Source organism: Pistacia vera, unplaced genomic scaffold (assembly GCF_008641045.1).
Source record: "Pistacia vera cultivar Batoury unplaced genomic scaffold, PisVer_v2 Contig447, whole genome shotgun sequence".
In the NCBI taxonomy this organism is placed as follows: domain Eukaryota; kingdom Viridiplantae; phylum Streptophyta; class Magnoliopsida; order Sapindales; family Anacardiaceae; genus Pistacia; species Pistacia vera.
The window spans coordinates 279,673-304,828 of NW_022196276.1; the positions used below are offsets into that span (position 1 = coordinate 279,673).

General features: G+C 36.2%; 2 protein-coding genes and 1 non-coding gene across 3 annotated transcripts; all 3 read left to right on the top strand.

Annotated features, from left to right (window-relative positions):
• The first annotated feature begins 7,346 nt into the window (after nt 1-7,346).
• Nucleotides 7,347-12,960, top strand: LOC116144554 (protein LAZ1 homolog 1). Its single transcript, XM_031429998.1, has 9 exons — nt 7,347-7,492; nt 8,431-8,984; nt 9,208-9,264; nt 10,260-10,368; nt 10,724-10,908; nt 11,008-11,096; nt 11,384-11,639; nt 11,754-11,999; nt 12,150-12,960. Exons 2-9 carry the CDS (start codon nt 8,763-8,765, stop codon nt 12,438-12,440), a joined length of 1,455 nt encoding a protein of 484 aa, XP_031285858.1. The 5' UTR covers nt 7,347-7,492; nt 8,431-8,762; the 3' UTR covers nt 12,441-12,960.
• Nucleotides 12,961-15,888: 2,928 nt separating this feature from the next.
• On the top strand, nt 15,889-15,978 carry LOC116144565. Its single transcript, XR_004130274.1, has one exon. It is a non-coding gene; the product is annotated as a small nucleolar RNA Z221/R21b (small nucleolar RNA).
• Nucleotides 15,979-17,616: 1,638 nt separating this feature from the next.
• Nucleotides 17,617-18,808, top strand: LOC116144563 (pathogen-related protein-like). Its single transcript, XM_031430010.1, has 4 exons — nt 17,617-17,863; nt 17,952-18,084; nt 18,159-18,460; nt 18,548-18,808. Exons 1-4 carry the CDS (start codon nt 17,723-17,725, stop codon nt 18,689-18,691), a joined length of 720 nt encoding a protein of 239 aa, XP_031285870.1. The 5' UTR covers nt 17,617-17,722; the 3' UTR covers nt 18,692-18,808.
• Nucleotides 18,809-25,156: the final 6,348 nt, after the last annotated feature.

The following is a 25,156-nucleotide window of genomic DNA, read 5'->3' on the forward strand; positions in this document are numbered from 1 at the left end:
GAATTATTTTCCATGTGGGGAATTGATCTCATCGGACCTATGCCAGTTGGTAAAGGGGGAGTCAAGTATGCGGTGGTCGCGATAGTCTATTTCACCAAGTAGGTCGAAGCAGAGTCATTGGCCGCGATCACCACCAAAAAGCTCAAGGACTTCGTCTTTAAAAACATTGTGTGCCACTATAGGATTCCTCATACCCTTATCTCTGACAATGGGAAGCAGTTTGATAACGAGGAATTCAAGCAGTTTTGCGATGAGCTGGGTATCCATAAGAAATTTGCCTTAGTCACAAGACCGCAAACAAATGGTCAGGTTGAAGCTGTCAACAAAACCATCAAACACACTCTGAAGGCCAAACTTGGCGCAGCCAAGGGGAATTGAGCCAACGACCTCCCTAAAGTCCTATAGGCATACAGGATAACTTCGAGAACCTCTACCTCAGAAACGCCCTTCTCATTAGCATATGGCTGCGAAGCAATGATCCCTGTGGAGGTAGGAACTAGTTCACTTCGAAGAGACCTGTTCAACGAAGCAGACAATGAAGCGCTCATACACGTAGGTCTGGATTTAGTCGAAGAGCATTGTAGCAAGGCTCAGCTAAGAATAGTAGCCTATTAGTAGTGCGCGAAAAGATTCTTCGACTCTAAGGTTAGAAGAAGAGACTTCCAGGCCGGTGACCTCGTTTTGAAGGAAGTCCTTTTTGGTATGCGAGAACCGAGTGCAAGAGTATTGGGACCGAATTAGGAAGGCCCATACCGCATCGTTAAAGTGATAAAATCGGGGACTTATCACATCAAAAGGCTAAATGGTTTCGAAGTACCACGAGCTTGGAATGCTGAGCATCTCCGACCATATTATCAGTAATTCCAAACCCATTTTTCCTTGTAAAGATTTTTGCTTTTCTCAAGCTTTGTAAATAATATAAGTTCTTTTGTAATCGCTTTTTCTACATGTATACAATTCTGTTCGCATAGATATTATTTGTACAAATGCTATTGTAAGCAGTTAGAATGCGACCTCATGTGTAACGTTTGTGGGGTATGAAAAATTATAAGTACTCACAAAAAATTTAGAAAGTGATGTATTTATTTATTATAAAAAAATAAAAAGTACAAAAAAAGGAGCATGGGAAGGGTAGTACAAAAGCAAAGGCAATCATTGGCCTTCATCCCAAAAGTCCTGGAGGCGCGACCTCAGTGTCCCTAGGCTGGTCGCCAACCACTTGGTCGACCGCGAGCTCCTCTGGGACATACTTCGGATGCTCTCTTGGGTCAGCTCCTCGGGCTGCCTCCTCTGCCTCCGTATCCTCAATCCGCACCATGGAGACAAGGATGTCCTAGTATTCATCTGGGAGGTCAGTCAGATTGATGGCAGGATTCTTCGGCCGTAAGGCATAGATGGACTGAATTGCCTATTCAGGAGCCCTCTTCTCGATCTCCAACTCTTGTCGCTGCATCTCTTCGCTCAGCGAAGCAACGCGACCCTGGTTGGATTGCAGTTCTGCCTCAAGCGTCCACCTCTGCTTTTCGATGGTTTCCCATAGTTTCATCTTTTTCTGTTCTGCTCGTAAGGCTCGCTCGGAGTTTGTTTGTAGCTCATTTTCTTTCTCGCCAGCCTCCTTGGTGAGCCTGGCTACCGTCCTTTGGAGCTCCTTTATTTCCTCTCCTCCTTTCTCCAACTCGGCCTTCAGATATTCCACCGTACGAAGAGCAGTATTCCTTTCATTCATGTACTAGTTCGCCGAAATGGTGGATAAGTCTTTCTCTGCTTTAGCGGCTTCTAAGTCCCGTTTAAGCCATGCATTCTCTTCTCTCAGCTCAACCAGCCCCTCAGCAGCTCCCAACTGAACCTTCTGCAGGGACAAGTGCATGGAGAGCAAGGCCTGTGAACTAAAAGAGTAAAAAGTTAGCTTCCTTTCTACTGAAAAGAGTAAGTGTAAAGTCCTCGTCAAGGACAGCTCGTTTTACTTGGCTCAGGTGCTGAAAGGACGTGGACATCAGGTCCACGAGGCTGGAGGCCACGAATTTCTTGAACGCCTCCACGAGCCCGCACTCTAGTAGGGTAAAAACCACTGGCTGCAGATGATCCAGAATTTGCCCCATCGAGTCCAGCACGGGTGTGCTTGTGTCCATGCCTGCAGCAAGTAGCGTCACGCCCACTGGTTCCTTGCCCGGTCTCCTCCCAGGATCCGTAGCCTTGCTCTGCATTGTTCGCGGCCCCCTCGGAGTAATGAAAATGCCAGTCGCGCCCTTGGAAGGCCCTCCTGAGCAGAACGCATAGTAAGGCTGCGACCTCTCGGGCTAAACGCCTAGGCCCTCCAGCTCAGACTCACTCTAACTCTTCGGCCTGAAGTTGTTTTCGCTTCTTGGACTTTTTGGCCATGGTCTTATGCTTCGGGTGAATAGTCGAAGGTTGGGGAACGCTTGCAGGTCAAGTCAGAGCACCCGCTGGTGTCCCTCCGACAGGGGGACCGCTGGGAGCCACTCTAGTCGGTCCGGTGACATTTACTTTGGGGAAGGTGAACTGCCTTGGTCGCGGTGACTTGGGCACTTTGGGAGGCATGGTCGCTGCATGCGAACATTGTTAGTAAAATAGTTTGCTGCATGCAAAGTTAAAAAAGGACAAGCTAAGGTTATCGTACTCACTCGGCATGGTGTCCAAGGTCGCCTCGGGATTGAAGAAACCGTATCTCCGCAAGTTCGCAGTTGTCACGAGCAGTCTTGCATCGCGACTCTCTTTGGGCAAAAAGTCAAAAGTAGTGATTCTGTCAGAATCCTCGAGAGCCGATAACCTGGTCGTCTTGTTAACTATGAAGAAACAAAAGCTCATTAGCGAAGACTAAAAGGACATTCACAAAATCAAAGAAAAGAGAACCTACTCGGCTCTTGAAATTGGCAAATGCCATCATATTGGAAGAAGAAAAACTTCGTCTCGTGTCCATGCCTATTGCAAGTAGTGTCACGCCCGCTGGTTCCTTGCCAGGTCTCCTCCCAGGATCCGCAGCCTTGCTCTGCCTTGTTCGCGGCCCCTTTGGGGTAATGGAAATGTCGGTCGCACCCTTGGAAGGCCCTCCCGAGCGGAACGCTTAGTAAGGCTGCGACCTCTCGGGCTGAATGCCCAGGCCCTCCAGCTCGGACTCTGACTCTGACTCTGACTCTAACTCTGACTCTGACTCTGACTCTAACTCTGACTCTTACTCTTCAGCCTGAAGTTGCTTTCGCTTCTTGGACTTTTTGGCCATGGTCTTATGCTTTGGGTGAATAATCGAAGGCTGGGGAACGCTTGCAAGTCAAGTCGGAGCACCCGCTGGTGTCCCTCCGAAGGGAGGATCGTTGGAAACCACTCCAACCGGTCCAATGACATTTACTCTGGGGAAGGTGAACTGCCTTGGTCGCGGTGACTTGGGCACTTTGGGAGGCATGGTCGCTGCATGCGAACATTGTTAGTAAAACAGTTCGCTGCATGCAAAGTTAAAAAAGGACAAGCTAAGGTTATGGTACTCACTCGGTATGCTCTCTAAGGTCACCTCGGGATTGAAGAAACCGTATCTCCGCAAGTTCTCGATTGTCACGAGCAGTCTTGCGTCGCGACTCTCTTTGGGCAAAAAGTCAAAAGTAGTGATTCTGTCAGGATCCTCGAGAGCTGATAACCTGGTCGTCTTGTTAACTGTGAAGAAACAAAAGCTCGTTAGCGAAGACTAAAAGGAAATTCGCAAAATCAAAGAAAAGAGAACCTACTCGGCTCCTGAAATTGGCAAATGCCATCATATCGAAAGAAGAAAAACTTCGTCTCGTATGCCCCAACATTGCTAGGGTAGCTATGTATTCCCATTTCGATTGTAGGTCGCTTTGAGAGATAGAAGGAACTCTTGTCCTTACTCTTCTTCAGGATGTACGAGCAACCGAGCTCTAGCGCAGTTAGCTCGCCCAAACCATTTTCGTCGCATGCGATATATATAGCCACGGCTATCATATACTCATTCGGCGTAAACTGTAGCGGTGCGATCCCGAAGTGTTTTAGGACCGACCTAACGAAAGGGTAGAAAGAGATCAACCCCCCGCTCTTAAAGATATTCTCGGAGATTGTAACCATTCTTTCTAGCGGATTCCGAGCTGTGTATGTTCTATGCTAGAAGACCTTTACGTTGAGGGCATATTGGTCTACCACTTTCTGAATCTCCTCGGCAGTGATTGCTGACAGAATCTCCTGAGAGGGGCCCATTGGAGCAACTTGCACCGGCGAACTGGTTCCCTCATCTGTCCTGGTCGTTAAAGGGTCCATTCTTCTGCGGTTTGAAAAAAGCGCCACGCATGAATCACTCAGTCATCGTATATTGTTTCGTACGATGACGTGGAGGAAAAAATAAATGCTTCCTCCCAAAAACCCTAAAAGAATCCTTGAGCCACCCCCAATGGCTCAAACCCTAGGAGAAAGCTTATTCTCCAGCCAACCACCAACAAACGATCATCGTTATTGCATGGCTATCATCAGAAAACAAAAAAGAAATAAAGTGGCAGAAAAAACATTCTTACCTCTTAAGTATGAAGATTGAACCTCCTACTCCGAGTGTCAAGCGCGTACCAGTTTGAAATACGGAAAACCAAGGCTCACAAAAGTTTCTTGCATTCTCTGAAGAAGTGAATATTGTGCAATTACCTGAGGTGAGCCTGAGGTTTTGTAGTGAAGGAAGTGGCGTTTGGTTTTCCCGAAGTCAAACGACATTTGAGCAGAAATCACTTCTCACCATTGATTGCGACCACGTGTCGCTAATCAGCGAAGAAGAGTGACTGTCAAGTTTCGAGAAAACCAAATCGTCATTCTTTTCCATTGAAACACTCAAGCGACGGCTCGTTTCCCTCCTCCACATTAAATGCGCTCACATCCACATTTAATGCTCTGATAGGGAATGTCGTTTCAGCATGACTCGCATTTAATGTGTATGGTTGAAACTTATTGCGCATATGACACGTTTGTCAGAGCAAAAGGTGCTTCATTTAATGTATCAACTGCAAAAGTGCAATGGATAACATCTGAAGAGGTCGTTACATTAAACACTCTTCTTTTTGTCAGTCGCGAAGTGAAGTGACTCTTTGCCCTCGTCGCATGTCAGTTGCGAAGCGACGTGACTTTGCTTTCAACAAGAAATTCACAAAGTATAATCAGGTTGTGGACTTCGGTCGAAGACCAGAATTCAGCAAGAAATTCGCAAAGTATAATCAGGTTGTGGACTTCAGTCGAAGACCAGAATCATCGTTATGGTACTGAGTAAGATCTAGAATAGGTCGCGGACCTTAAAGAAGATCATTTCAGGTCGCCTGCATAGGAATGTTTCTGTGGCTTCTTTGCAATAAGGTCAAATCAACCAGTGTCCATTCAATGCATCAAATCAAGGCATAATTGTGTAGTTCTCAAGGTTCGATCCTCAAACCTTAAAAACTAGGGGACTTCTGTTATGCCTGAAAAAGTAGGGCTAACGCCAAACCTTGTCAACATGGGTAGTCAGAGCTTAGGTAGGTTCTGCAACCGTTCAGACGCAGCCACGTCACATGATGACATGAGCGGCATGCTCCTGCCAGTGCAATGGGTATGCGCCAGAATGGCGAAAGGCTAGAATCGTTCCACGTGTCCAATCTTTACACAAGTTGAGGAAATCACTCAAGCAGATGAGCAACGGGACATAAAGAAGGATTTGCATGACAATCTAACCCACTCACAGATTCAGTAATCATTACCTCAATTCATCCCACTATAAGTAGAGGACTCCTCTTCCGTTTGTGGGATTAGCTAATTTGTCTCTGAAATAGCATACATTCTCTCTCTCTCTCTCTCTCTCTCTTGTATTCACTTGTATTCTCTAAGCTATAAATCAGCTCGCTGAACGTGACCTGATCTCATATATTAATACAATACCAGTGGACGTAGGATTCGCTTATTTAAGCATCCGAACCACTTTAAACATTGTTCTTTACTCTTTAATCAAATACCCCCCATATACACGTGTGTCTTCTGAGTCAGCTCAGCATTTCTCACGTGCGATTGGTTGGTGTCAAAATCACACATCAATACTCCTAAAAAAGGATTGAAAGCCCGCTTCTAGAGGTTATATTTCACAAAGAAATCAAATAATAAGCCAAACTTCAATTTTACTAAAAATAGCATGGGTAGGTAAATATGCATATTATTGTATATACATAGTTACATTATATATTACTCTCTCCGTTTCATAATAATAGTCGTTTTAAGGTTATGCACATTTTTTAATAAGAAAAATTTCTCTCTCCTCTTACTGACTGCTCCTTCTGAAATTGCAGGTGAAAAATTTTGGGTTTTCCTACTATATACAAATATGAAAGTATTATTAAATTTAATATCTATATATTATATCATTGTCTCTCTCCCACTCCATCTCTTATTGACTTCCATCTCTTTTTGGTCAAATGTCATTTATTTTGGAAAAAGATAATAGCCTTAAAATGTCTTTTATTGTGAAACAGAGGGAGTAATATTTAGCATTACAATTTAGTAATGTTAATTTAATTAATAATTAAATAAAAAAATAGCTTTTATGATTCACGCACATGACATGCCACAAATTTTTATAATGCCATAGTCATGGCTAGTATTATTTTTATAATTGTTATAAACTTATATTTCAATTACACATTTTTTGAATGAATTATGTGGAAATTAGAAGTAAGTTGAAATATTCATAAGGTAGTTGGGGAGATTTTTCCTTAATTATACATATCGTAAAAACGTTTAAAACAGAGAGACATTGTGTAAGATGAGCTTCCCATGAATTGCAAAAATTATATTTAATTCGATTTGGGCTTTAATTTATGAGAACTTCCAACCTCCCTTATCTTGGGCTTGGTTTGGCCCGTTTGATCAACTTGATCCAACTCTTTTTTCTTGGGCTTTTACCATTGGACCTCGTGGTTTTTTTAATTAAAACGTGAATAAATTTCAACGTAAACCCCGTCTAATTATTTGAAATTAGCTTTAAAACCTACCATTCTAATGCACCATATACGTCAACAAAAAGACAGAAAACAACGCCTACCAGTCTCCTCATGACGTGGAGCTAAAGGATTTTCATTATACCACGTGCACATACTGACGTGGAAAACTTTCTTTTCTCTGTTATTAAACAAACACACAGCTCCGTCACAAACTTCGTTACCACAGCCCTTCACCTAAGCCAAAATCACACAACAGTCACACGCTCATCAGGTACGACACAAAGCGTAAGTAAAGTTAACGGTCAGATCTCGTCTGTGACAAAACGAATCTCACAATTCCCGTGACAGCAGTCTATCAATTTTATAAGGAGACAAAACCTATTGAAATTACTAATTTGTATATTCCAATTTGCCAACCGCCCAAGCAAAAAACAGTTTACTTTCCGTTCGTCTTCGTCCAAACGAAGAAATTTTCCTTCCTCATTTACCCGGAAAATCTCGCACCTACTTTCCTGGGAAAATTTCAATCACAGGTACGAGCCTAAACGATATTGTTTTCGTTTCAGTTAATTAATGTCTCTGAAGTGATCGATTTATTTTGTTGTGTTTGATTTTGTTTTAATGTTTTGTGGTTTGATTGATTTGTTAGGGTTTTGGGTGCTTGATTTTGTTTGTTTTAGGTGCTGATTATTAATGTTTTGTGTGTTTGCGATTACTATGGATTTTAGTTTTGTTTTTGTATGTTTGATTGCGGAGGAAATCGAACATTCTGTGTTATTGTTAATTATTAGTGAAGTGCACCTCAATTAAGCCCAGTGCCTTTCACAAGTTCAGTTTAGTAAAGTTTCTTGTTTCTCAGTGTTTAAACTGAGCTGTGCTTCAACTTTCACTTGGTTTAATTTTTGTTTATACCAATTTTATGCTTTAAGTTAAAGATCGCATAAGTTTTAATTGAAACAATATTATTGTAGATTTATCTGGCAGAACTAGTGATTAAGCTAATCAATAAATATGATTTTCAGGATTATATTCTTTATATTCATTCCAGGATAAGGGTAAGATAACTACATTGTTCCAATTTTGTGCTAAACTTTTAAGAACAAAATCTTAAAATGCTTTTGAAATTAATAAATCTGCGCTCCTATATTTAACTGCATTGTTATAATTATGGCCTAATCTTCAAGTACAAAGTCATTAAATGCTTTCAAAATTGATAAGTCTGCATCCTATATGTATGAGTAATCTTTCTCTGGTAAAGCCTTTTTCTTTTTCCTTTGCACATTTTGGAGTTAGTTTTTTTTTTTTTTTTAAATTCTAAAGGTTAGATTGTTGAAAAGAAGTTTCCATTTAACGCCACATAGTTGGGATTTTGGTCCCAGTTTCTATCTAGGACACATACTAGGGTTTTCGCCAATTCACTATTGTTCTTGCTATAATTCTTCTGTGTTCACTTTGTCTATTCTCATCACAGGCCTCTGTCTCTGGGAGCAACCTATCACTCTTTTCTTCAAAGAACTTTCATGGGCATATGCAGTTCACAATAGTTTGACGATATTATTGTAATAGAAAAGAAGGCCAAGATATATATAATTTTATCCTTTGAAGTATTGTAATTTGAGGGGAGTTTTCTTCTTGACATTGATTTGAAGGAAGAAACAAAATTGAACAACAGAGAAAACATTAATTGTGTGAGCATTTTGGGAGGAAAATCCCCCATTTTTTCGCAATATGAAGTCTTAAATGAAGTAGTATCTAGCCTTGATCAAGCATATTGAAATATTGACAAATTTTTGGATCTGCTCAATGGGATGGATAGGTGTTTTATATTCTTTATTCTTTCTTCTTACTGTGGCCGAGTCATCAAGTAGATCATGGAAAATGTGGTTGCCAACTGTGGGTGCTGAGACAGAGTCAGCTGTAGCCATCAAATGGCCAATTTTCAGTGCAAGCATATTTGTTCTTGTTGCTCTTGTACTCTCCATGTATCTTATCTTCGAACATTTAGCTGCTTACAATCAGCCCGAGGTTCATGCTCATATTCCTTATCTTGAATTTTGAATTTCATTTTGTATAATATGATTACTGCTATGCTCTATATATGCTTTTTTTTTTTTTCCCTTGTAGTACTCTCCTGTTTCTTCTGTTGACAAAAATGTCCTAGTGTAATATCATATAACTTTAGTAGTTAATATTAATAGCATCTATGCTTTTCAATTAATTTATTGCTCATGATGATGTTTAATTTCAGGAGCAGAAGTTCTTGATTGGACTCATTCTGATGGTTCCAGTGTATGCTCTTGAATCGGTATGAAAAATAACTGTAATGTTCTGCATTGTGCCTGCATCTTTTTGCTAATTTATATTCTACTGATTTCTATGGAATTGCCTTCTTACTACAATGATTTTATAGCTTGCAATATTCAATCAAGTCATGTTTACCTAATCGTATGTTGAAATTGTAAACATTCTTTTGTTATTTGTTGCTGTTTATGCAGATAATCAATATGAAGTAAATGGTCAACCATTTATGTGCCGATATATGTTATTTTTAGATAAAAATAGATAATCATCAATGTTGCTATATTCCAACTTATGATCTTTATAGGTACACTTTGGGTGTTCAAGTGAATATGATGGGACCCCAGCAGACTCAATCAAAAAACACACACAGCACACCCAACAATCAAAGAACACACACGATAAACAGAAAAATGATCTACCTATTCCTGATTCTAACTGCCTTAATATACTAGTGACCTGTTCCCATATTCCCTCCACGCACAATCCTGCCACGTGCATTTCCTCTAACTGTATCCCACTGGCATAACAAACTTTTAGTAACAACCTTTAGTGTTTATTCACACTCGTCACACCCTCCTGCCCTTTGTGCCCCTTGTATTGATAAACCTTAGTAATAGGGGGCCTATCAGAATACTACATTGCTTTGGTGATCACAGGTTCTATACAAAAAATATTAGTCTGCAAATACTTTAATTTTGTTGTGTTAGTGCGGGATCGTTTTCTGTACTTTTATCAATTGTGTAAATAAATAACTCATTGCTTTGTTGACATCATGTCCCTACTAAAATATTGCTGTGCAAATGCTTCCATTTGTTGAGTCAATTAGGAATTGTTTTGTCTTTAATCAATAATGTGTATATCTTTATGGAATGTGATATGATGAAGGTGTCAACTTTTAGGGGAAATTATTGGATTATGGTAGAATTGTCATGCAATTTATTATCAATATACATTAATTCTGGTGGACTAATGGTTAAATTTTTTTTCTTTCTTGGGCAGTTTTTGTCACTATTGGATTCAAATGCTGCATTCAACTACGAAGTAATTCGAGACTGTTATGAAGCATTTGCATTGTACTGTTTTGAGAGATATTTGATTGCCTGCTTAGGTATAATGGGAGTAGCATGAAAATGTTGCATTGCTTGGTTTATATAACCTTTCTGAATTATAAATGTGTGATGTACTAACCAGTTTATAGAACTAAAATAAATAATACAAAATGGTAACTACCTCTGCTGGCAAACAAGACACAGAAACTTTGCACAGCAGATGGTTTAATTTATTTTTTATTCTTTATTTTATTTTATTTTTGTTTTTGTAAAAATTTTCTTGCATTATTTCCTACTTAAGTATGTCTCTCTTTCGATGTTATTCTATTTATCTATTTTCTGATGAATTTGTGATAGTCTTCTGCATGTTATAAAATTCTGCCTCTGATTTGACAAAAATAATGTTGCTTAAAGGTGGGGAGGAAAGTACAATTGAGTTCATGGAAAGTCAGACTATAATCACTTCCAGCACACCTCTTTTGGAAGATTCATATGCCTATGGAGTTGTAGAACATCCTTTCCCATTAAATTGCTTTCTAAAGAACTGGTCTCTTGGTCCTGAGTTCTATCATGCTGTAAAAATTGGCATCGTTCAATATGTATGTGTTGAACTATTTAATAGAAACTATTGGACCTGTCTTTTTAAACTTTTAAACTTTCATGGTCATTAAGCACTTACTTGAACATTTGTTTTCCAGATGATACTGAAGATGATCTGTGCAGTGCTAGCCATGATTCTTCAAACTTTTGGGGTTTATGGAGAAGGGAAATTTGAGTGGAGATATGGGTGAGTTGTCCTTGTTTACTCTTTCAGCATCTTAAATGCAACATTGTTTGACTATAATATTTTCTTACCATGCCTATGTTTAATTCTTTCATAGCATGGCTGTTCGTATTTAAATTGGTGTGTTTCTATTTGATATCTTTTATGTTGCTGGCCGATATGCTAATTCAGAAATTTGATATATAACAGAATAGCACTGCCACATCATTCACTATTAGCACTAGATACTATTGTTAATTATCATCATTGTTATCATGTGTTTATGACCTGAAAATCTGATTTACTTGCAGTTATCCATACTTGGCGGTTGTTCTTAATTTCAGTCAGACTTGGGCCTTGTATTGTCTTGTACAATTCTATTCTGTCATTAAAGACAAGTTGGAACCAATTAAACCATTGGCCAAGTTTCTGACATTCAAATCTATTGTATTCCTGACTTGGTGGCAAGGTGTTGCTGTTGCATTTCTTTTCTCAATAGGAGCTTTCAGAGGGTCTTTGGCTCAGGAATTGAAAACACGAATACAAGACTATATCATCTGCATTGAGGTAAGTAATTGTATCGGCATTTTTCATTATGTGCTTAGTAATTTAAAATTCGTTTAATTTAGGAAACTTCAACGGGCAATATGTTGGAGGTTCTTATATCAATTTGTTGAACAGATGGGTGTTGCAGCTATAGCGCATCTTTATGTCTTTCCAGCAGTACCTTACAAGCGTGGAGAAAGATGTGTCCGTAAGGTAGCTGTTATGTCTGACTATGCATCTTTAGGAACACCTCCAGATCCAGAGGAAGTTCAAGATTGTGAAAGATTTACAAGAATGCGCACTGCCCGACATGATGAGAAAGAAAAGCGCTTGAATTTTCCACAGAGTGTCCGTGATGTGGTCCTTGGTAGTGGTGAAATTGTAAGATAGTTAATATGCCACAAATTTAGTTACTGCAGTTGATTTTTTTTTTGCCAAATATGGACTCTTAACCTTCCCCCCTCCCCTTTTAGTTGTAGGCATTGTTTTTCTACTACTTTTCTGACTTACTTTCTCTATTTGTTCTTCTAGATAGTTGATGACATGAAGTTCACTGTTTCACACGTTGTTGAACCAGTTGAAAGGGGAATGGCAAAAATTAATAAAACCTTCCATCAGATATCTGAAAATGTGAAACTCCGTGAAGAACGAATGAGAAGCTCCAAGGATGACAGTTATCTTATCCCCTTAAATTCATGGACGAGAGAATTTTCTGAAGTTCATGATAAAGCTCTTGAAGGCAGTGTTAGTGACAGCGGTATGTCCAGTGGAAAGAGACCACATTACCAATCGAAAGCATCAAGAACTAAAACAGGCAGCTGATGTATATACTTTTTCTTCCTTTTTTTTTTTCTGCAAGTTAAATTCAGAAGGTGCTGCTAATCTTAATGCGATTTTTGGACAAGGCCTTACATTTGTAAGTATACGCAGAAAATCTGAATTCTTAATAATTCTTTCCTCACCTCTTCTTTTGCGATGTCTCTCCTCCCCGTTTTTAAGATGGAAGCTGTGGAGTTTTGATCATGTCTTGTTTCTAGGGTAAAGAACCTGGGGAAACAAAAATTGCTGCTTTCTAACCATGAAAATGTACAGAGAAGACTCAATTATACGGCCATTTATGGAATTTTATATGGTTTGCTGCAAAAAAGGGTACTTTACAGAAGTTTAAATTTTGAAAACAGATTATGACATTGGACTTATTTGCAATCATAACATTGTCATTGTAAAACCAAACATTTGTGCATGATGATAATTATTCGTTAGTTTTAACATTGAAAATGTGCAATTTTCAATTATATTCATTGGATATGCCCTTTAAAATTTGTTCGGGGAGGTGGGATTATATTTGTTGGCTGGAATGAATAGAATTAAGATATTTTTAATATGTTGCAGTTGGAAGGCATGAGCCGCCATGGGTTTTCATATTCTGCTTCCTATGCATTTTATTTCTCGATTGAGCTTGAAGTTTGACCTCTCAGGTTAGCTGTGAATGCTCATATCTTGGTCCGGTCTTGTTGGTCTTTGGTTGACAGAGCTTTCTTATTTAGTTTTTGTCTTAATATGTCTTGTTCTTTTCCCCTCTTTTGGAGATTAATTAGATTGTTTACATATACATGCATTTTATTCTTCTTTTCTTTGTAAAATAACTATAGTGAACAGTATGGTGTTATGGGTACACCTAACTATTGCAGTTTTTGCATGAATTTCACTTTGCTTGTGAGTTTTATTATTTTCCTGATTCTCATCTACAGTATCTGAAAAACACAGTTATGAAATGTTCTGTTGAAGTGTATAGATTGCTTCTTTCTAGCAATATAATTGTTGCCATTATGTTGTAGAGAATGGTATTGTTATCTGAAAGCACTTCTCAAATGCGAGCCTTATTGGAGTGCTGGAAGACGGTATAAATTATTGTTCTGTTTTTATTTTTTTATTTGTTTTCGTTGGAGCTGGAATTATGCTCTCCCTTTCTCCTTGTGACGTGTTGTGGATGGTTCAAAAGAATTCGATTTACTTTCCTCAATGGATTGAAGAAAGGAGATGTATTACCACAGTTAAATACTTTTGTCATTCCAATATCTACGTAATGTTTCATTAAGTTATATGCAACTGGTTTGCAAAACAACGTGATAAAGCTCTGAAGAGCAGAACGAGAATTTTGTGAATTTTCTTGAAAATTTGAGCCAAGCGATCAACTTTTAAGGAAGTTAAAGGGCCCTTTGGTTCACTTTTTTTCCTTATCCTATCCAATCCTATCTAATTACACCTTTGTTTTAATATTCAAAATTCTCTTCAAAATACAATAATAATATTAAAATACTATTCTAATATTTAGATTATTTTTAACCCTCTAGATTTGTTAATTTAACTAAACATTTCTAATAATAAAAGTTAAGAAATTGATAAAAACACCTTCACCCATCTACATTTGCCAGATTCTGGCCACCACTGCTAGAAGGTGGTCGGAATCTACCATAATGACGCACTACTGATTGGATATGGTCGGTAGTGTGTCGATCTGGCTTTTTTCGGCTATATCCACAATGGACCTGGCCAGAAAAAGTCAGATCTACGGCCACTAGATCTTGGCCGTTGACGATGATCATATCTTGGCCGTTAACGATGACCAAAAGATCTGGTCAGATTTGGTCTTTTCCGGTCATATCCATAGTGAATCTGATTGAAAAAGGCTAGATAGGTGCACTATTAGCCGGATCCAGTCAATAGTGCTCTATTACGCCAGATTTCAACTACCTTTCGGTGGTGGTGGCCAGAATCTGGCAAATGTAGGTGGGTGGGGTGTTTTTATCAATTTTTAAACTTTTTTTTGTTAAGGGTGTTTAGTTAAATTAACAAACCTAGGGGGTTAAAAAAACCAAGTGTGTTTTTTTAGTATTTTGGATAGTTATTTTAATATTTTTAGAGTTGGGTGGGAATAACGAGGTAAGATTTAAAAATTAATAGAAACACCCCTTAGGTTTGTTAAATAACTGAACACTCCTATAATAAAAACATTAAAAATTACCAAAACACTCCCACTCACCCATCAAATTCTGGCAGCCGGCCACCACCGCCAGAGGGTGGCCGGAGTCGTTGTATCTGCGCACGACTGGCTGGATCTGGTTGGTCATGCATTGAAATGACATTTTCCAGCCAAATCCACCAGAAAATGCCAAATATACGGCCAGATCTAGTCATCAATGATGGCCAAAGATATCGTCGTTGTTGATGACCAGCTACGGCAGCTATGGATTTGGCCTTTTCCAGCCAGATCCACGGTGGATCTGGCCGGAAAATGATAGATCGGCGCACTACCGGTCATATCCAGTAGGTAATGCACCATTATACCAGATTCTGGCCACCTTCTGACAGTGGTGGCCAAAATTTGGCAAATGTGGGTGGATGGGGGTGTTTTTGTCAATTTTTAAACTTTTTTTTAGTGATGTTTAGTTAAATTAATAAACTTAAGGGGTTTAAAAATAGTTGAAGAAAATATAATAGTATTTTTAGAATAGGGAAACAAACTAGTATTTTGGAAATAGTATAAATATAATAATTAAAAATATGAAAACAAACAGACCCTAAATATTTTCAAAAAATGCTCTTATAAAATATATAAAAAAACTTCTTATAATACTACTCAACTCAATTTTTTTTCAAAAGACTATTATAAAAACTCTCAAAATAGTGAACTAAATAGAGGCTATGTATATGAAATGGGGATGCATCCTTAATGATACATTTTTTTTGGAGTAATAGGTGTATAACATAAATTTTTATGGTAAAGATAATGGATGAGTTAAAATGAAAATAAGTGAAATAATTTAAAACAAATGATATAAACTTATGAAGCCAATTGGTTTTAGTTTGATAAATGTATTATTATCTGAAACAATAATTAAAGATATTATTGGTTTAATTTTTATTCTAATGGGATAAGTTAACAAAAATAATTTAAAATAAAAAAGATCATAATCATTCTATATTGTGAAATTTGTAAAATGAAATATGAGAAAAAAAAAAATCATAGGTTAGAATGGGAATACGAGATTAACAATTGAGGGCAGAAATGTCACCACAATGAGGAAAGTGTATTAGGGTTTTGCGGTTTGGCATGTCTCTTTAAGCCTTCATCCAATGGCGCCCCTATCTATAAATATGTAAACAGAGACATACTTTCCTCTACTTCTTATTTTGAATCTCATCAGTTCGTCTCCTCTCTTTTTAACGCTTTAGGTTTTTAATTGTTTTTATTAATGTATAAAAATGTGGGCAGTGATGAATTATTTGAGACAGTCATGCACCACTCTGAGTGACTAAGTGCTGATAACTATCTCACACCCATTTCACATCTGAGCCCTTCGATTTTCCCTCTTTATTTTTGATTTTTTTGATTTTTCCGAATGGTTTTGTTGTTAGTTTCAAACTAATTGAAAGAAAGAAGGAAGCCAAGTGATGGGATCTTCTTTATGAAGATCAAACCATGATGCGGACCGTACAGCTATTTTTGCTTCTGGGGATACTTTTTGGTTTCTGATGGTTCCTTCTTTTTTAACTTCAAAGTTCTCTAATTTCTTGCAGAATAATCGTACCCAAACTTTGAATCGAATCAATATTTACACATTTTTGAGTGATTATGCCACCATAAACCAGTGTGCTTCTCTGGTAACCTTGCGAAATGTGAACCCATTAATTGGGAATTCTATTGGAGCCTTTGCAGCTTAACAAATTAAAAAGTTTTTAGAATTATATTATATGTTCCTAAAGAAATTGAATAATTTCGTTTGGTTTAACTAATGTCGTCTGCTTTAATTTTTCCAGTACCAAAAGTGTGTTCGTATTTTGGTTCTGTGGACTTCAGAGTACTGTATTAAACAAGTTGTCTATGTTATATAAACTGTGATTAAAATTGATATGAAATTGATGGTGTTGAAGGCGTTGTGGGTTAAAATGGCTGCGACCTTTCCAAGATACCTTACCATCAATCTGCAGAAACCCTTACCCCAAATAATAGAGAGCACTAGAGAGTAACAAAACCCAATTTTAGAGGGGCAATCATATTGTTTACCGGTCCCAATGAATGGCCAACTAAAAAGAAACAAAATGCATATCATTTTCCTTTTCCTTCGGTGAAGCTGAATGAAACTCAACATTATATATTTATATTGGCTGGCGGCCGCCACCAGGCACTTAGCCACGCTCACACCTACTCAATTTTTGGGAAAAAAAAAAAAAAAGCCTTTATATATTATAGAATTTATAATTTTTACCCCACTTAAATTCATATTAATCTCATCAAAATTTGTATTAATTAAATCTTTTTTTCATTTTTTCTCTTGATTACTAAAAAATGTTTATTTATTTATTTTTGCTTAAATTTTTTTTCTTTTAGTTTTCTTAATTTATGAAAGATTATGAATTATGAGTTTTTATTGAGTTTATTAAACGGGTTTGAAATTGAAAGATTAAATTCCTAGATTTTGAGGTAGTTTTGATTTAATTTTATTTATGTTGAAGTATGTGTTAATTAATTGTTGTTTTAAGTTAGGTTCGATAAATTTTGGTTAGTTGTTGAGTTAATTTTGAATGGGTTTAAAGAATTAATGAAACCCTAAGTTGTAGAGATTTGAGGGTTTGATTTAATTTTAATATATTGGTTAACTGCTTGATATTTAGAGTTGAATTTGATGAGTTTTTATGGATTTATAAGTTGAATTTTATTGAGTTAGTAGAAGTTGTTTGAAAAGCACTCGTTATAAGATTTAAGTCTTATTTTTTTAGATTTTTTAATTGACAAGGATCATAAACTATAGAATTTTGTTGATTTTAATAAATTAGTTTGAAATTAGAAGGTTAAATTCTTAAATTTTGAATCCCCTCACACAAAGCCTTAGCTGCGTCCATGGCCGCCACCCTGGACTTATGCTAATTCAAACCTCGATAAATAAGTAATTGGACTACAATCGTATTGCTTGTGAAGTGCCATCATTAAAATATTATTTCCGTGTCAGATATTTTTGCATATATATCTATGTAACTGACCTCTCCTTTGCGAAACAAATTAAACTCAGACTCAACAATAATTGATCTTGCATACTCAGAATATGGCATCTTCTTCAAGTGTTGAGGGAGACAAGTATCGCTCTTACTTGTATGCAGAAGCAGTGAAAAATACCAAATGGAGGTTTGGTGCTCCTCCTAACTACGATGTTGTCAACAAGCTCTTCGAAGAAGGCAGAACCAAGGTTCTTCCTATGTCAATATACACAATTTAATACACTAGTTTTTTATTATTATTATTTTTTTCTGATTCTGCAAATTTGTTGGTGGAAGATATGGCCTCCTGGATCACTTGAGGAGAAGGTTCAAAACATTGTAAAGACATGGGAAATGGAGATGTTCCATAAATCAAATTTTGAAGACTACAAAACAGTTAATCCAAATAATTACACTTTCAGCCTCAATGGTAAGTATTTCCAAACTGTTTTAATCTACCTTCTCAACATCAAAGAGTAACCATTCGGTTTTTGTATTGTGCAGGAAGAAAAGCAATAACATTGGAAGAAAAAAGGAAGCTTGGAGGAGGGTACAACTCCTTTATGCAAACCTCCTTACCAGAGGAGTTCAGGTGCTACAATCCAGCTGAGGAAACTGCTGATTCATCTCATGTCGCCTTCACAACAGCATTTCCAAGAGGTTTTGCTCTGGAGATTGTCCAAGTCTATTCAGGTCCACCACAAATTATATACAAGTTCAGGCACTGGGGTTACAAGGAGGGTCCTTTCAAAGGCCATGCCCCCACTGGGGAATTGGTAGAACTCTTTGGAATTGCCATTTTCCAGGTACATTAATTATACTATCTTTACAATACATATTCTTTGGTTGTAAAATTTCCTAACACAATTTCCCTAATTTGTGCGTTGGAATAGATGGATGAAGAAATGAAGATTGTGAAGGTAGAGTTCTTTTTAGACCGCGGAGATTTGCTTGGAGGTCTTATGAAAGGTGCTCGATTGGATAGTGGCAATGAGGAAGTGGCTTTGAGCTGCCCTTTCTTGAAGAACACTGGCTGAGAAATTACTCCAACTAATTTTCTTTGTATGAATGAAATGAAACAAGAAAAAGGATCTTTCAGAATTTGTACTCCACCAAGCTGTATCAGTTGTCATATTGTTGAAAATAAAATTTGATCTTGCTGTTATTATAATTATTTTTCCTTTTGGGTAATGTTTTTGTTAAAAACACAAATAACTATAAAATGATCTCAATAAAAATATAATAATAATAAATTTGGCTTTCAAGGTTTCATGTCTGCCACAATCCTTTAATTTTTTTTTTATTTTAAATAATAATTTCTCGGTTCACAGGAAAGTTACTAACTCGCTTCCTAGTCATTAGGTGGCTACCATCAAATCGGGCGTATCTGGCCCGTACTATAATATAAGATAAAATATTCAACAGCAGACAAATATTTCAACTTCACTTATAGTAATTGGATTCAACGCCAAAATGAAATTAAAAAAAAAAAAAAAATCTACAAAATTAAAAAAAAAATTAAAAACATGCATGAACAATTAATGCTATGTATATATTCATATAGGTGTTTCCCATAAAAAAGATATAGCTGATTTATTAGGAAAAAAAAAACAGTAATTGTCAAGATGAAGATAATGTTTAATTTCTTTGTAAACTGTAATTGTAAATAAAAAAAAAAAAAAATTGATATCCATAAAGGAATATGATGAAAATGATTGAACGAGTGAAATTAGAAGCCAAAACTCATTAGTTGAAGAGGAATAATATAACAATTAAAACATATCACCCAACACTTCGTATGTACATCTAATAATCACTCTTTTTAAGATTATTGAATCTTATTTTTCTAATTATTTCTCTTTGTTTCAGCCAAATATCAATTATAAAAATATTCTTGAATTCTTCTAAGCACTCACAATTCCTTTACCAACAAGTTACATATAACCTTTCACAAAACCATAGAGCCAACTATGCTAATTAATTCAATATAAAAAATAAAGAGTAAACGACATATTGCCACCCAAGGTTTGACGAAATCTTAAGTGAGTACCACAGGTTCCATTTATTCCAGATTCCCACCCTTAAAGTGACGGAAGAACGTTTGATATAACGGTAAAGAGGTAAATTGGTCATTTTACATGGGCGGCGCACGTTAGCAGACCACCGCCTGTAACAGTCCTCCGGCGCACGTTAGCAGACCACCGTCGGTAAACTTTTTCGCTCTTTTTCCGGCGATTTTTCCACCCAAAATCACCCTTGTCACCACCATTTGACTCCTCCAATCCTCCCCTACAAAACCCCTAACGTTTCCAGCCACGGCAGCCAAGACATATCCACAATGACGCCATGCTTTATGTTTTTCTAAAATGGTCAACCCCATTTTGGTGGTGCTAGCCATAGTCTTGTGTTGGCATTGCGTAATTGCTAGCTTCTATTTCAACTGAACTTCCCTTCCAACTTCACTAAATTTCTATGACATGAATAACAATAATAAATACAATAAATGAATAAATATAATTAAGCCTCTCATGTTAGAGACAATTCTTTACAATTAAGAAATTAAATCGAAACTGATTGCTTTGGTTTTGGAGTTAAATGTATATATGTTTATTTTGAATTTTTAATATTATAATATAAAGCATGGCGTCATCGTGGATAAGTCTTTATCAACCATTTTTTATTAGTCCCAATTTGCAGGTTATTTAAATGTGACTTTAACCAAAAGTTATTAACATATGTCACAACCACACAAATTTAATAAAATCATAGCGTCATTGTGTAGTCTCTTATATAGAGTAATGCTACACTTACATCACTCTTTTACACAATTTTTATTATATTATGATGTGACATATATCACAATCACACAAATTTTTAATTATTTTGAATTTTTAATATTATAATAGAATTTGTGTGATTGTAGCATGTGCCACATCATGATGTTTACAAAATGGTGTAAAAAAATGGTGTAGGTATAGCATTACTCTATGTTATATTACTTATTAATTAAGACATAAATTTTAAAATAATTTTTATTTTTTAATATTAAAAGACTGAGGTAGATCAATGTTAAAAGTCTTTTTATATTAAAAAATAGATGATAACATCATTGCAAGTTATTTGATAGCATATACAATCATTAAATAAGAAATGAAGAATATATATATCCTCTTTTTTTCATTGACTTTACATTGCTCTCATTTTTAAAGGTCATTTGTGATTGCTTTCATTATAGTTTTATATTATATAATAAATTTTATGTAAATGGAGAATTACAGAGGTGTTTTTTTGAGCTCAGATCCTAAATGAAAACGTTTTAAAACTATGTAAACCCAGCCCATCAAGCCATGCTTGGTAATAGCAAAATTCTAGCCAGGCGTAGTCAATTTCTGGACCAGCCCATCCTAATTTACTCTCCTAGAGTTCCGACCTTCAAAGTTCTTTTCAGAATCCTAACTACAAAAAGTACAAATGACCATTTAAAATCAAAGTAAATTAAAGTCAACTCTGCCATTTCAATCCACTTAAAAAAAAAAAAACAAAAAAAAGAATATAATAATTCTTCAATTCTTATTTAATGACTTTACATGTTATCAAATAACCAGCAATGATGTTATCATCTGTTCTTCAACATTTTATTAAAGATTTTAATAAAATCGGTTTTTTAAGGTTACATCTACCTCAGTCTTTTTATATTAAAAAAGAAAAAAAATCATGTCTTTATTCATAAGTAATATAAATCAGAGAAAATTTTGCTGTCTGGCCATCTCAAGTTTCAATTTAAGAAAATGGTTTTGAAAATGTTTTTCATTTTTTTTTTAAATTTAGAGAAGAGGATGTGGCATAGTTAGAATTAATTAAACACGTAAAATAGGTTAAAATGAAAAGATTAAAACATATGTGGGCCAAATATAAATAATAAAAGTTTTTAAAATTTGAAATTTCTCAAAACAAGCCCCACTTATTCACCTTGCTTAATCGAAATTCATTAGGGCAAAAAGCGATTTCTTGAACCAAAGGGAGACTGCGATTTTTTCTGATCGAACCTACAAATTTGCACCCTAAAATCAATTTCTTGAACCCTAAACAGAATACAGTCGTGATTTTCGGTGATATAGTCGCAATTTCTGATCGATTTTTTGAACCCTAAAATCGATTTCTTGAACCCTAAACAGAATCTGTGTGATTTCCAACGATACAGTGCACATTTCCGATCGAAACTGCAAACTTTGACACCAAATTCAATCCAAAACCATGGCTGACACTCATAATGAGGAGGAAAACCCAACGCCACTTCGAATCCTAGATTCCGGTGGCGTAAGCAGTTCAATGGCTGCTTCGGTGGATCATCCGATTAGTGAAGGTGGTTCACAGGCAGAGGAGATGACGGCGGCACAAGAACAGAGGGAAGAATCGACACACGGTTCTGAAGACGAGGAGTCAGGCAAGAATCCAGGCCAAGAGGAGGAGTCCGGCGAGAATTCAGGCCAGGAGGAGTCGTCTGAGGATTCAGGCGACGAGGAGGAGGCTGGCAAAGAAAGGGTATGTATTTGTTTTGGGAATATTGCTTGCACTGTCGCTTAAGCGATCATTTGGCGATTAATCTCTTTTACTCATGATTGCACTCATGATCGCTTAAGCAATACAAATGATTGCTTAAGCGATCTTAGATCTGGGCAGATTATTCTGTTTACTCTTAGTCGCTTAAGCGATTTCAGATCGCTTAAGCAATCTTGCACGAGGCAGAGTAAAGATCTCTTAAGTGATCCGAAATCGCTTAAGCGACTACAGTGGTAATTTTTTGTTGCTAATATTTTTTTTATTAGTTATTTTGGTTTATTTTTGTTGCTGACATTTTGTTTATATCGATTGTGTAGATTGTGCGGACCGTAAACTGTAGAGACTACGAGTTGGAGCTTATAAGTAAGAAGGTACCCTACTTCCCTACAAGGGTGACGGTGAGGTCGAGTTGGGATGTTTTTGACAGAATAAGGGACATTTTAGCTGGAATGAGGCATGGTGCAAGAGATTTCCATCGCACTTGTTTCGGTCAGTTTTTAAGAATCGGAACAAATTGGAAAAAAAGACATTTTGGAGGCAGGGAGTAGAGGTGGAAAAGCAACCCGCCGGCCCGGCCCGACCCACAATGGGTTGCAGTTAATGGCGGGTCAGTCCTGACTCGCCCGATAACATTGGAGGTCGGGTTAGGCCCGCCAATGTTAGGGAATTGGCTGGCCCAACCCGGACCGCCAACCTTAACCCGCCGGGTTAGGCCGCGGGTTGGGCCTAGTTAACTCGCTTTTTTTTTTTTTTTTTTTTTAAATTTGTTTAAGTTTAAATGTTTAATTAACTTTCAAATGAATAATTAACAATTATAAATGAATAAATGTAATTGTTTTTAGTTAATTGTTAATTTCTTTTCAAATATCAATAATTAAATTAAATTAATTTTTTTTTGTAACATTCCAAATATAATTCAATTTTAATACATTAAAATGTAATATAAGAATAATAAATTATTCATTTATTAAAAAATAAAATAAGAAATTACAATAATTTGCCTCGTTAAAAACCTCACCAAGAAAAACCCAATAGGACAAAAACTTGGTAAGGAAAAAAGAGTGCAATAATTGAAATTAATTTACAAGTTACAATTTACAAAATAACTAATTTGGGGTTCACTATGACCTCCCTCATCCGTTATCTCTATTACAAAATTGAAATGATTCTATTAAAGTATCGTCGACAACCTCGTATTGACCTTGATGGCGCGACCATTCCCAATCTCGAAGACATTGAGGACTTCAATCATTTGTGGTGAAAGTTTAGTCCTCCTTTCATTTAAAATTCTCTCCACTTGCACTAAATGTTTGTTGGATGAGACGGTGGAGAAGGAACAGCGAAAACATCCAAGGCAAGTCTTGATAATACCGGAAAAATACATTTTCTGGCTCTCCAATTGTCTAAGAGATCAATGTGGCTCTCTGTTGTGGATCTACTGGTAACATTTCAGGGGTTCCCAAATATTGTTGAAGCTCATTACTCTGCGACTGCATGGAAGAAATACATTGTGTTGTTGTGGTGGAGCTTTTGAAAAGGAGGTTGTGCTTCAGATTCGGGTCCTCTTCGGCCTATTCAGTGCACCCAAGAGTAAAAGTCTTCATTTGTTTTTTTTTTGATGCAGCTTCCTTGGATGTTTCGCCTCTTTGCGGGTTCCCATACCTGTTTTTATATTGGAAATATGCTTCGAAAAGTCTATTTTTACCTCTCCTATTTGATTGGCATATACTTCGGTTTGTAAATTTTCACAAATTGTCAAAACCATTTTCTAACCTGCTAATTTAATTCTAGTATCAAATATAGACCTAAACATAAAGAAATGAAGGGTTCCCAATATTTTAATTTTTTTTTTCCATGTTTATTGGTGTATTTAAAATTACATTGTCTTTGTTTTATAAATAACGGAAATTTTTATAATTGTATGTATTACCAATGGACTAGTAGGATAATACACACCAGAAAGTTGTAAGTGGATTGGTAAAAAGTTCTAAGAAAAGAATGAAATTTTAGCTATTTGCCAATCATTTTCTACCAAATAATGAGGACCTCTATTATTTGCTACAAAATAACTAATTATATTAGCATAAGGTAAACATGAATCAAGCATTAAATAAACCATATTCATCTAACAGGCATGTCTAATGCAAAAGTTCTAGGAGACATATTTGATTTTATACAAGTGTCTTGAAATTCAACATTTCTTTATTACTACTAGTAATCTAAGCTAAACAATCTCTAATTCTATAAATTTCTTAATTATTTTCATACCACTTTTCACAATTAAATTAAAACATGGCATGCACAACGTTGGTAAAAAACTTCAAATTGTTATATAAAGGATAATTACTTTGAAAATAATCTATAGCTTACTATTAAAACTTGCATTATCTAAGTTAAACTTATCACTTTACTAACAACATATAATCTTCAAAAACTTCAACAATTTTATTATAAATTTGTTCACCACTATGATCAACATCCATAATCTAAATCTATAAAGATTATTTAATTTACATTCATTATCAAAATAATGACTAATCACACAAATATAATCTTGTTTAGCTCTACCACTCCAATATCGGCAGTTAGAGCCACACTAAATGACAAGTATGTATTTTATTTTTTAATTCTAATTTCATTTTTTTAAACAATTTTATTAAACATTTCTAGTTGCAGTTTTAGAATAACTTTAAATCTTGGAAAAAATGAATTTTGAACAAATCTTTCAAAATATTTATCTTCAGCCATATTAATAGGTTGATCAGTTGCAGCAATATATAAAGCTAACTGTTCCCTATATACATCAGAATTATAAACGTCAATTAATACCCATATTAGTTATTTGAGTTTGATTGCTTTCTCTATTTCCATGTTGATTAATATGTTTATTAGCATGCCTTTTTAAAATACTAGTACCATTACCTGAATCAGCTTTATAAATA